Source organism: Rhinoraja longicauda, chromosome 13 (genome assembly GCF_053455715.1).
Source record: "Rhinoraja longicauda isolate Sanriku21f chromosome 13, sRhiLon1.1, whole genome shotgun sequence".
Taxonomy (NCBI): Eukaryota; Metazoa; Chordata; class Chondrichthyes; order Rajiformes; family Arhynchobatidae; genus Rhinoraja; species Rhinoraja longicauda.
In genome coordinates, this window is record NC_135965.1 from 36729016 (window position 1) to 36742663 (window position 13648).

General features: G+C 40.9%; 1 protein-coding gene across 6 annotated transcripts in view; it reads right to left on the bottom strand.

Moving 5' to 3' along the window:
- The window catches only part of LOC144599643 (GRB10-interacting GYF protein 2-like), a 103675-nt gene that overhangs the window by 79557 nt on the left and 10470 nt on the right, over positions 1–13648 (bottom strand). For 5 of the 6 annotated variants that reach the window (XM_078410794.1, XM_078410792.1, XM_078410793.1 and 2 more), the window contains exons 3-6: positions 11979–12108; positions 10141–10236; positions 9361–9469; positions 4462–4570 (exon numbers count right to left, since the gene is read on the bottom strand). In XM_078410794.1, the coding sequence (XP_078266920.1) occupies positions 4462–4570; positions 9361–9469; positions 10141–10236; positions 11979–12108 (444 nt within the window). Of the gene's footprint in view, positions 1–3315; positions 3392–4461; positions 4571–9360; positions 9470–10140; positions 10237–11978; positions 12109–13648 lie in introns of those variants that run through there. The other variant, XM_078410795.1, reaches the window with a different exon arrangement.

A 13648-nucleotide genomic window follows, 5' to 3' on the forward strand; every position in this document is an offset into this window, starting at 1 on the left:
CAGTTATTTCGGCTGATTTCGGCAAAGACGGTGAACCTTAGCGCCACGATTTTTACACCGCCTTAATCACGACGCTGAACGCTGGTGGAAAATGATTTTTTAATTTAATTCGGTCGTATATTTTTTAAGTTACAGAGGTTTTATTTCTAACCGTTTTTTCCAAGGTCTTCAGCGTGTGACGTCACCATCCCCTGTGAGATGAGCTCGCGCTGCCCCCCCTCCTGCAGATTTATTGAATGTTTTCAGCGTGGCGCCACCACGCATGCGCGGACTCTCCTCACTCGCCGCCCGCACGCGATCACCGGCTCCCCTCTCCCCTTGCTTCTCTCCTCTCTCCCACACCCGGGAGACCCTCTCCCCGCTATCCCCCCCCCCCCCCCCCCGGACCTTTCACTAATGCGCTCCCCGCCCACCCCCCCCCCCCCCCCCCCCCTCGGACCTTTCACTGATGCGCTCCCCCGCCCCCCCCGGACCTTTCACTAATGCGCTCCCCCGCTCCCCCCCCGGACCTTTCACTGATGCGCTCCCCGCCCCCCCCCCCCCCCCCCCCCCCCTGGGCCTTTCACTAATGCGCTCTCCCCCCCCCCCCCCCCGGACCTTTCACTGATGCACCTGTTGGTGCTGGGGGCAAGAGTAGGGGAAAGGGGTGTGCTGGGGAAAGGGGGGGGGGTGGGGGAGAGTAAGAGTGTGTCTGGGCGAGAGAGAATGGGGGGGTCTGAGAATGGGGACAACAGGGGTCGTGCGGGGGGGGCTTGGTGGTGGGGGAATGAGGGGTACTGGGAAAAGGGGAGGTCGTGGGGAAAGGGGGGGTGTGGGGAGAGTAAGAGTGGGGCTGGGGGAGGAGAGAATGGGGGGTGTGGGAATGAGCCCAACGGGCCCGCTTTGCTAGTATATATATATATAGATATATATATATATATAGATATATATATATATAGATATATTTGTATGGATGTATATCTCTCTGAAAATGTGGACCTACAGTCAAAACGGTAAACCATAGCGCCACAATTTTTGCGCCACCTTAATCACCACACTCCTGCCGACTGTTAAAAATAAATTTTATTCAAATTGGTCGTATATATTTTAAGTTAGAGAGATTTAAAAATTTTAAACTTTCATTTCTAAACACATTTTTCAAAGTGCTGTGCATATGACGTCACCATAGGACACGCACGGCCTCTCTTCACTTGCACAAGCAAGATGGACGCCGTTAGCGGAGTCTTCCGCCCGCAATCAAAGGCTCCCCTCTCCTCTCGCTTCTCTCCGCTCTCCTACACCCGCCACCGCCTGCCTCGAGTAGTCCCAGCTCGGCAGGGCCACAGCCGCGCTGCCCGACTCAAGTAGTCTGGCGCTCCCTCCGGAGCATGGGGTGGGGAGGGGGAGGGTGGGAGGAGGAGAGAGTGGGGGTGGGAGGGAGAGTGGAACTGGGGAGGAGGGCAGGGTGGGGTGGAGGGAAGAGTGGGGGTGGGGAGGAGGAGGGGTGGGAGGAAGGGGGACAGCGGGGGTTGTGGTGGGGGGAGGAGAGAGTGGGGGTAGGGGGAAAGGGGACAGTGAGGGTCAGGGAAGAGTGGAGGGGAGGAGAGAGTGGGAGTGGGAGGGAAAGGGGGAGGGTGGGTGGGTGGGGGGAAGGGGGCGAGTGGGGGTGGGAGTGGGGGAGGAGGGAGAGCGTAGAGAGTGGGGATGGGGGAAGAGGGGCTGGGGAGGAGGGCAGGGTGAGGTGGGGAGGAGGGAGTAGTGGGGGAAAGTGGGGGTGGGGAGGAGGGAATATTGGGGTGGGAGGAGAGTGGAATAGGGGTGGGGAGGAGGGAATGGGAGTGGGGGCAGGGAAGGGGCAAGTGGGGGTGCGTAGGGGGAGTGGAGTGGGTCAGTGGGGGGGAGGGGTGGATAAGGGGGATTGAGTGGGGGTGGAGGGTGCTACACCAATACAGGGGATGCTTTGGGTCCAGGGCTCCTTAGTCATACCCTCTCCCCTTCCTTGTCCCGCCTCTACGAGGAATGGGCCGAACTTGGTCTAGTACTTGTTAAAATCAAAAGCAAACACTTTGCTTTTCTATACTTATTGTACCTCACATAATATGGTAATAAGCCTGCGGATATATAATTTTATACATAATATTTGGATTTAAGTCAAATCTAAGATTTCTGAAGAGTTTAGAAAAAAGCACGTTTGCAAGTTTTTGATTGTTTCTTGGAAATGTGAAGCACCTACATAAAATGTGATGCAATTGAAAATATTTGGCGACATAATGCCATGATAAATGTGCATTGGTATCATCTGATTTCATGGATATGTTCTGAAAGCAATTATGTATCATAATTTATATTATACATACAATAAAAATGTCAATAAACTCAACACTAGTAATGGTCACACTCCTTTGAAAATAATCTTCTGATATTGTAATACAAATTGAAGATTTTTCAAAATTAGCTTTTCAATATTTCCAGAGCAGATTTTAGAGCAATAGAGTGAAAAATGAGCAAATATGTAAATATTTATATTTTAAACAATCATAGGATGTCCCAAAGTACGTCACATGTAACAATGTGCTTGTTTTTTGCAGCTTGTCATTATTGTGTTGCAGTGAATTTAAAAAAAATGCAATGCAATGCAATAGAAGAATAACATTCTCAAGCCAAAAATATACTTATGAAACTTAAATGAGCATTAGGAAACGATCAGGAACAAATTTCGAAATACACGTTCGGATTTAATTTCAAAAGCTTACAAGGTAGAACAAAAAATGCAGAAATTCAGTGATTTACACTGCTGCAGTTTTTTTATATAGCTCCCAGCTAAAACTTAAAACAAGTAGAAGTCTTGACTTTTCAGAGCAGAACGGGAATAATAATGCCAACTTTTACTTAAAGGTTTTAATTTGCAGCACTCACCAACATAACCTTTTCATGAGTAACTTTAATGGGGAAAATGTTAAATCTATTTACTAATAGTTGAATAGCAACAATTCTTTAAAGCTAAGCTCAGCTTTTCATGTTAGAAATACAAATTTATAATCATCAAATTCAAGATACCAATATAGATTAAGATGCAAAAACACTCCCACAATCCCAGTGGACAAATTGTACCTATAGATCTTAATGCATTAATAATACAGGCTGCACAACTGACCTTTGGAATTACCTTAAATTAATTAGTGTTGTGGGTCCTAGCAACAACTCTTCCTCATTTCTACAGAAAAGCCAACTATTGCCAGTAACAACATAATGAAACAAACTGGACTTTTACTAGGAAGTTGATTAAAAAAATCAAATTATTTTCTGTCCCAACTTTTTGGCATGTTATAAACTTACTTAGATTTGCACATCATCATCAATATAATGTGCATTCTGCTCATCTACTCCACGGGCTGGCTTGATTTACAATCCTCATCAGGAAAAGAGAATGATTTAGAATTTGATGTATAAAAAAAGAACAATGCCAATAACGGTAATTTAACTGCAATGACGGCACATAAATCAAATCAACCCCAAAACAGCAAACCTAATTCCAGAAATACCAACGTTTTAAAAGATCAATCTCCTATTGTGCTACACGATAATACTCCATAATTGCTGCACATAACAATTTTGGATCAAATTTTTGGACGATTATACAGAAAAAAATTCTAAGCTCTGAATGCTTGTACATTTGAAGCTACAGGGAAGAAAGGCACTGAGAGGCACATTTTACCTTAATTGGTAAATTTATTCTGATAATCCAATTAAGGCATTTTATTTTTTGTTAAAACATTTATTTTCGCTGGCTGAGTTAGGCAAAGTAACTCTTTCAAAGCATTGACTATTGTATGAACTGCAAAAGTATAAAAATCAATATGATTTGTTTTCAAAAACTGTAGCCTCCATTTTTCCCATTATAACATGAATCCCGTTATCAGATACAGATTTATTTTCTCTCTGCAGTCATTAACTACGTAGTATTATTATAATTCCATACTAACTTCTTGAATGCAAGACATGGGAAATTGAAATTAAGACCAAATCTACTGATACTTAAATATATCCTGTTGCAAGAAACAAAATATGACACTTGTGTAAGTTGAAGTTTTTGTTATACCTCACAATTGTAGGTGAACTGTAAAATGTGGGGGAATTGTTAAGAATGTGGGGAGAATAAAAATAGGATTAAAATGGATTAATGCAAATGGTTAGTTAACTAATTGGGCCAAAGGGCAAGTTTCTATGCTGAATTTCTACGATTAATGAAAAAAAGGGCATCAATAAATGTATGGAGTTAAGTTGAATTTGGGAAAAATCTTGAAATGAAGACTAGATAGACTTACATAAGATGATAACAGAGGAACCTCAAGAAAGACTGAAACAGTCATGGAAACAGTTAACTGGTTGATGGTTATTCATACCATTGAAAATATAAGTTTCTAGAGAAATAACTGAATTGGAAATAAGTCCCACAGTAATGTTTTAAATACATCAACTCACCTTTCTTCCCAACTTTGTGATCTGTGCATTTCTCGTACCCCACGACCAAAACCTACTTCACCTTCATCAAAACTTCTTTGGTAAAAACCACCTTCACCTCGTCCTCGACCTGAAGAATTTAAAAAAATAGAACTTAGAAAGATAGAAACATAGAAAATAGGTGCAGGAGGCCGCCATTTGGCCCATCGAGCCAGCACCGCCAATCATTGTGATCATCTACAATCAGTAACCTGTGCCTGCCGTTTCCCCATTACCATTGATTCCATTAGCCCCTAGAGCTCTATCTAACTCTCTTTTAAATTCATTCAATGAATTTGCCTCCACTGCCTTCTATGGCAGAGAATTCCACAAATTCACAACTCTCTGGATGAAAAAGTTTCTTCTCATCTCAGTTTTAAATGGCCTCCCCTTTATTCTTAGACTGTGTCCCCTGGTTCTGGACTCCCCCAACATTGGGAACATTTTTCCTGCATCTAGTTTGTCTAGTCCTTTTATGATTTTATACGTCTTTATAAGATCCCCTCTCATCCTTCTAAACTCCAGTGAATACAAGATTAGTCTTTCCAATCTTTCTTCATATGACAGTCCCTCCATCCCAGGGATTAACCTTGTGAACCAACGCTGCACTGCAACTTAGCAAATTCTAAATGATAGAAGTTTTTATCCAGTTTCTTGTGCTACACATGATGTATTTAAGTGTAATTCATTTCTCAATGTTGTCAATGCTCCAGGTAAACATAGCATGGTAAAATGATTACTAAATATTGAACAAATATACTGTACCAAGAACTGCTATAAGGAATTTTCTCAACTGGGTGACAAGAACGGAATCCAGTCCAGATGGATCAAAAGATAACAATGGTTTCAAATGTTTGACACAATCAGTGCAACATTAACACATGTGACTGTGGAAACCAGGAACATATGTCTAATCAATGTAACCCCCAAGATTATACTTGATTAAAATGCTTATTCTTAATTCTGACCCATCATTAATAGACAATAGACAATAGGTGCAGGAGGCGGCCATTCGGCCCTTTGAGCCAGCACCGCCATTCAATGTGATCATGGCTGATCATTCTCAATCACTACCCCGTTCCTGCCTTCTCCCCATACCCCCTAACTCCACTATCCTTATGACTCCGCTAAACATCAAAGGAGGTTGTGTCCACTGCACATGATGAAGTTGCTTATCTGCGGATACTGTGTGCAGTCATGGGAGAAGGTTCTTAAGTGAAAATGCAGGATATGAAGCACATCCTGACAAAATATTCAGAGGACTTTTCCATTACTGATGCTCATTGACATGACCCCCTCTGACAGTTGTGCTGATTGTCCAACAAAGTCTAAAAGGAAAAAGCTTTAAAAAAAGCAAAACAGTGTGGCGGCTCCCACGGGTCGGGCCATACCACTACCGACCCCTCGGCACGGGAATGGACCAGTCCAGGGGGGCGGTCCGGTACTACGTATATAAGGACAAGGTTTTGGGTGCGAAGCCATTCCAGCAGACTTGACCGGTCTGATAACTGAGGAATAATAAAACAGAACGTCCCGAAATACCCGGCTTCTCGCCTTTATTTCGGGCCTCTTCCGATGCGCCACAACAGAAAGCTTTTCAGTATACCTCGGTACATGTGACAACAAGGTAAACTAACAAACTAAACTAACTGATCTCAGTGGAAGGGTGCTAAAAAAGTTCAACTACAAAAAAGGGCATAGACTGTCCAGGAACCGAAATATCGTCAAGGAAACATGCGGCATTTTCTATTAGTCCATGGTGACCTTGTTGTTCCAATTAACACTGGAAGAATTTAAGAGAGAGTTAGATAGAGCTCTGGGGGCTAGTGGAATCAGGGCATATGGGGAGAAGTTGGGCACAGGTTACTGATTGTGGATGATCAGCCATTATCACAATGAATGGCGGTACTGGCTCGAAGGGCCGAATGGCCTCCTCCTGCACCTATTTTCTATGTTTCTTTGTAAACTCGAGTCCCGCAGCACAACCTAGATGCAAGAGAGTGATAGGTCGGCTGCAGTATGGCAAGCACCTCAGGCCATCTGAGAAGACAAACTTGCTGAAAGTGTGATACTGAATCGTCACAGAATTTACCATTCAGGAAGTGAAGATCCTTTTGAATTTCATGAAAAATTCAGGGTTTACAGGACTGTAGAGAGCCACAAGAGCAATCCATCTCATCCAGAATATTTGGAATGATCATAGTCTCTGGAAACATACATGCACGAGGCCAGAAAGTCTTTACAAATTGCGTTTCTTCTCAAATAGACCGCAACAGTAAAAAAATAAAATGAACATAAACTGCAACAATTTGCATAGAACAGCCTCTTCTGTCCGCACTAACCTGGATGCTTAATTCAGGGTGACAGTGATTTTCATTGCCACAGGCACAGTAGTCAAAATGACAGCAAGTCTGTGCACAAATGAAAGTATAAGCTGTACTTCCTGCAAATTATTTGCAAAAAGTATTGAATGAGACCTTCTTCCCTTTAAGTTTCAATGTATTCATTGTATATTCAGTCACACCTATGTACTGGCTTCAGAGTTTTTCCTCAATTGCCTGGTAGCATGCAAACCCAGCAGGACATCTGCTGAAGGATGCACGACAGAGTCCAATAACTGGAGAAGTCACTTCTGCAATCAGCAGAGTCTCCACTCATGGCTCCTCCAAGATGAGAAGGAAACGTTTCTCCAATAAAACTGATCAAGGCTCTTCACTCCTTTTAATATAGTGCAGGTGCTGTACACGAGTCCAAGGTAACACATAAAACTTAGTTCACTGATTGTGTATGTTCCCTGAACATATAAGCATGATACAATTAAAGCAGGGAGTACTGCACTGAAATTCAAGCACTGAATTTCAAGTACCAAATAATCCTGCTTAAGAACAAACAACAATTATGAAATCTGGGCATTTTGCAATGTTTTCATGGTTAGCACGCTTAGTGATTTTCAACCACAGACAGATAAAAACAATATACTGCATAACTGAATGTCTAGCATCAAGACATGAAAATAAAAAAACTACAGATTCTAGAAATCTGACATTTAAATATTGCTGGAAAAACTCAGATTAGGTAAGATCTGTGGAAATAGAAACAAGAGTTTACATTTTTAGGTCAAAGAGGCTTTGTTAGATCTGGAAAGGAGAGATAAAAAGTTAAAACAGAAAAATCCAAAGTTAAAACATAGAAATAAATTTTGATTAGTTTAGTGTGTAAGAAGGAACTGCAGATGCTAGTTTACATCGAAAATAGACAAAATGCTGGAGTTACTCAGCGGGACAAGCAGCATCTCTGGAGAAAAGGAATAGGCAATTTTGCAGGTCGAGACCCTTCTCCAGACTGAGTCAGACTAAGAGGTTAGTTTAGTTTATTTTAGTTTAGAGAAACAGCATGGATCCAGGCCCTTTGGCCCATCGAGCCCGCGCCAACCAACGAAGGTACACTAGTTCTCTCGTACACACTAAGGACAATTTACAGAGACCAATTAACCTACAAACCTATACATCTTTCAGATATGGGAGGAAATCGGAGCCCCCAGAGGAAACGCACACTGTCACAGGGAAAATGTGCAAACTCCGCACAGAAAGCACCCGAGGTCAGGATCGAACCCGGGTCTCTAGCGCTGTGAGGCAGCAGCTTTACCAGCTGTGCTATCGTACATTTAGTATAGGTATGCATAAATATATGTATATGTATATTCAGCATGGCTTTGTACATGGGAAATCGTGTTTCATAAATTTGATTTGAGTTTTTTTAAGTGGTGACCGAGAGGATTGATAGGGACAGTGGGCATTGTCTACATGGGCATTAGCAATGTCTTTGACAGTCCCACATGCAAGGCTAGTCCAGAAGATCAGATAACATGGGATTCAGGGTGAACGAGCCAAAGAGACAAAAGTGGCTTGGTGGTCGGAGTGTGTGGAACGCTGTTTTCCAGAATGGAGCCCTGTGATTAGTAGTGTACCCCAGAGGTCTGTGGGTCAACTTTCTTTCCATATGGAGAAAAGGGGTTATATGTAACAAGCTTCCAGATGAAGTGGCAGAGGCAAGTACAATCACAATGTTTAGAAAACATTTAGGCAGGTACGTACATAGGAAAGTTTTGGAGAGAGATGGGAAACGCAGACAAATTGGACTAGTTCAAGTAGGCACCTTAATTGGCATGGGCGAGTTGGGCCAATGGTGCTGTTTTCTTGCTTATGATTATGCCTAACATTTGACACAGCACGGTATAAACAGAAATTTCTGCCAACTAAATATTGGGAAAAACAAAGTCACCGTCTTTGGTCTCCATCACTAATTCCATTTGTTCCCCTGGTATTAGCAATTAACCAGTTTATTATCTGATACTATTATACACTTTAGACTAATATTTGTACCATTATATTATTTAGGTCCACCAATGTAACAAAGCCCAGCTTGCACCCAAAACTCCCATCTCTCAATTAATGCCTCATTCATTCCTTTATAATCGCCTCCATCTACCACCTTATTCCCATCTCTTCAAAGATTGACATTCCTTCAGTAATGATCATTTCCAAATTTAATTGTTCCATCATCAGCAAGTGTGCCTTCCCTGTTGAGGAATTAAGATCTGGAATTCCTCCACCAAAACACACAACCTAATTTTCCTCTTTAAATCTACACTTAAACCATTTCTTCAATAACCTGCACCAAATATTGCTACTGTCATTTAATAATGTTGTGAAATGACTTTGGATACTTTGTTAAATTAACAGTGGTATTTAAGTAGATGATCTAACAATTAATTAATTACATTAAAGCATATGCACTGATTCCCTTAAATTGTTGAGCCATTAAGCAGGCATCCATCGAGTGGCAAATCAGATTTAGGATGCTAACATTTCTGATGCTTACCTCTGCCTCTGGAGGAACTTCGACCTCTTGCCACCCCCACCACTGTTCCTCCACCTCGTCCCATTAATCTTAGGACTGCTGCACTATTTACAGACATGGAGAAATTTCTCTGGTGGATTTGAACAAAGAACAAAAATCAATCAGTCAAAAAGTCATAAAAAGATACGTTATTTGTCAAACTGCCACAGTTTAATGAATTTTTCCAAACCAAGCCCAAGACACCTAAAATCTAAGTACAATATAGCAAAATTGGGAATAATGTAATCGGAATGTACTCATGTATATTTTACGAACACAAGTGAAGTTCTGGCAAGTTGACCATCTCTGACTTGCTGCCGAAGCACCATATGCAGGTGCTGTTTAAGCATTGTACCAACAAGTGCATTATTATTTGTGTAACTTGTTTTAAGTACTCCTCAGTGCATCATGGACTTCACTGCAAAACTATTTATTGTTCATTCCTAAATATCCGAGGAGAAAAACTAATTAAGGAACTCTTGCAATATCATTAGATATAGAACCTGATGAGTTTGACTCAGTATTCATGAAGATACAACTTAGTGTCCGTTAAGAATATGTGCATTTTGGAGAGCGGGGTGATCCTGACCCAGTGTAAGTTTGAAAAACAATTGGTCCAATGAAAGTAACTAAATTCTGTAAAGCTCCTATGAACAAAATTAAAATGTTTAAGAATTTTGTACTGTGCAAAACCAACCTAAATAAAATGATGTTTTACCATTAAAAGTAGTAACCATTTTCTTACTCTATTTATTTACCTACCTGTTCTTCTTCTGTAAAAGGTACAAGTGCTAAAGGTGGCAGGGGCTCCTCTTGCAAAATAGGAAGAAATTCTTTATCATTTAGGTCGACAGGAACCTAAATTATATTAAGAGGAGAATTAAAGCAGCAATAAAGAGTACCATCTTCTTTATACAAAATATTACAGATTAAAATACTCCAAAATCTAGAACAGCACCATAACTTGAGCAAAACAAAGTGCTAGAGTAGCTCAAGCAGATCGAGCAGCCTATCCACATCCTCCAGAGAAGCTGCCCCACCTACTCCAGCGCTAGGTGTTTTACTCAAGATTCCAGTATCTGTAGTTCCCCGTGTCTACAGCACCATAACTAAATGTACAAGCTTAGACTAGAAACAAAAGCTAAATAGTAATATCATAATGTTCAAAAGCATTCCAAGATTAAATTTCAGTCAATGCATTATCCTGAATTTCCTTATACACAGCAACAATGTTGAACAATTTAAAAATATTGTGGCAAAACTCTCTAGTATGGCAATTTTAGACAAGAAAAATATTAAGATAAATCATAGCTTTCTAATTTTGTTTCCCCCAATTTAACTATCATCGGGAAAATATTGAAACTCCTGAACACCAATTTTTTTATTCACGAATAAGATTGCAGACCTCCCAATATTTGATTTTACAAATTCAGAATTTTACATCAAAATTCATAATATGGCGCGTAATGCAACTTTTCAGCAAAAAAAAAGTATGCACGATAAATGCGAGTACAGCGGCGATGCCGGGCCAACGGCGGGGCAAGCGGCGAGGCATGTGTTTTGCGGAAAAATGTGAGGCGAAATCGGAATGGCGGAAATGAAATAAGAAAGCGGAAACTTTCCGCCACATTCGGAAGGGTTGGGTGGTCTGAGATTGTTTCACAACTGAATTACTATTGAAATTCAAGTTAATTTGTTGCAAAAATGGAGCAGGCAGGGGAGTGAATTTAAGATACTCTCCTGATTTAGTCTGAGATTTTGCATGTTTAAGATGAATAATTATTCTGGCATATCTTTCATTTAATTTTGTTGCACAAAATTGCTGCAAAATCTTTCATTATACTTTCACACATGCCTTCAAGGTCGGCAGAGGAGCGGCAGGTGAAGGAGTGAGTGTGGGGATTGGATGCGAAGGTAATCCCTTGGGGAGTTTTTCAGTGTTTTTTTCAGGAGCGGGTGATTTAAAAAACGGTCAGGGCCAGCCTGCAACACATACCTTCAAGGTCGGCAGAGGAGCGGCAGGTAAAGGAGTGAGTGCGGGGATTGGCTGAGATGGGGAGCGGCCTTGTCGAAGGAAGTGCCTTTTGGAAAAGTGCTAGTCTTTGGCTCGAGAGTGCCTTGTGAGAAAAATGCGAGTCTTTGGCTTGAGGGTGTCTTGTGAGAAAAGTGCAAGTCTTTGGTTCGTGAGACTTCAGCGAGGAGGCTGAGGGAGGAGACTACGCCAAAAGTTGGAGAGGTTGAGACGCAGTGAAGAAATGACAAGTAAGCTGATTCAGTGTGATGCTTACAGGATGTGGGAGGTCAGGGACACTGCTGGTGCCTCTGGTGCCAAATGGCCTCCTACTGCACCTATTTGTTCTGTTTCTATATTTCTATAAACGTTTATTACTCCATTTTCAAAATACAAGTTTCCTAACTGAAGATAATTCAATTTTGTTACGAATTAACGCAATTTTCAATTCCATATAATTTTTTTTAATTCTCTAATATATAATCATAACACAGAAAAGGAATTGGATCATATTCAACTAATTCAATCGGAGTTAACAACTACAAATTTTCAAAACAATCATGTAACTTAATAAGCAATCAAGACATACCTTAAGATCCTTTACATAAAGTGCTAGCATTTCTTCCCTTCCATAACGGTAATCCGCTAACTTATACTTTGGCAATGCTGGTGAGAGGGGTGGAGAGGTAATACTCCCTCCACTTGACAATGCACGGAGCCTGTGGGAAAGGAGAAAACACTTAGACTTTTGGCAATGGAGGCACTAACATTTGTTTATTTCACTTAGTGATATTTAATTTATGCTTTACACAATTAGTGTCATTAAAAAAAATATTTCCCCGCTGCCTGAAAATGAATGTTCTCTTAATATTTCCATGCTAATATAACCATCTATTATACAAATTGGAACCTACACTGTTATATTTGGCAAATTAAACTATTTTGATAAAAAAATTCTGAATAAATTTATATGGAATCTCTGAATAAGTAGTTAACTTAACAATTATAGTTATTAAATTGTTGAAAATTATGCTTATTCTTAGTTATGGAATTCTAACATATGAATGCCTCTGAATGGTAAGGTATAAATAAGCAGGTGCTTCTACAGCCTAATTCAAAATATAGTTCAGGAGCCAATTAATTGGTATATATTGACAATACAGTGTTTTGCCAATGAAGGTAGAGCAAGGCAAATGATTAATGGCAAATAATCAAATGTTCTTCAAACAGTAAGTTATTCAGAAAATAATTAAATAATTGAAGAGATGTAACTACAGAATATATTTTTATCCTATAAATTGCAGCAAATGGAAAGTTACATATAAATTATGTTAAATTATATCAATTAACATAAAGCAGTGCAGTTACCCTGTTTGATTTTCAAAGTGGTAGTATACAATCATCTCCACTCTCGCTGACAATACTGACACTAACTTGATCTTTACAAATTTTTTTCATGGGTTTACATGAGATCTGGGTGTCCTTGTAAATCAATCACTGAAAGTAAGCATGCAGGTACAGCAGGCAGTGAAGAAAGCTAATGGCATGCTGGCCTTCATAACGAGAGGAGTTGAGTATAGGAGCAAAGATGTCCTTCTGCAGTTGTACAGGGCCCTGGTAAGACCACAAGAGTATTGTGCAGTTGTGGTCTCCTAATTTGAGGAAGGACATTCTTGCTATTGAGGGAGTGCAGCGTAGGTTCACGAGGTTAATTCCCGGGATGGCAGGACTGTATGTTGAAAGAATGGAGCGACTGGGCTTGCATTCACTGAAATTTACAAGGATGAGGGGATCTTATAGAAACATAAGATTATTAAGGGATTGGGCACGCTAGATGCAGGAAACATGTTCCCGATGTTCGGGGAGTCCAGAACCAAGGGCCCCAGTTTAAGAATAAGGGGTAGGCCATTTAGAACTGAGATGAGAAAAAACTTTTTCACACAGAGAGTTGTGAATTTGTGGAATTCTCTGCCACAGAAAGCAGTGGAGGACGATTCACTAGATGCATTTAAATTAGTGTTAGATAGAACTCTTAGGGCCAGCAGAATCAAGGGATATGGGGAGAAGGCAGGAATGGGATACTGGTTGTGCATGATCAGCCATGATCACATTGGATGGTGGTGCTGGCTCGAGGGGCCGAATGGCCTACTCCTGCACCTATTGTCTATGTATCTATGTAATACACTATCCACTGACTAACTGACTATAACACTATAACTGGCATCAAACTAGTACTAATTATTTCCTGCGGAACAAGAA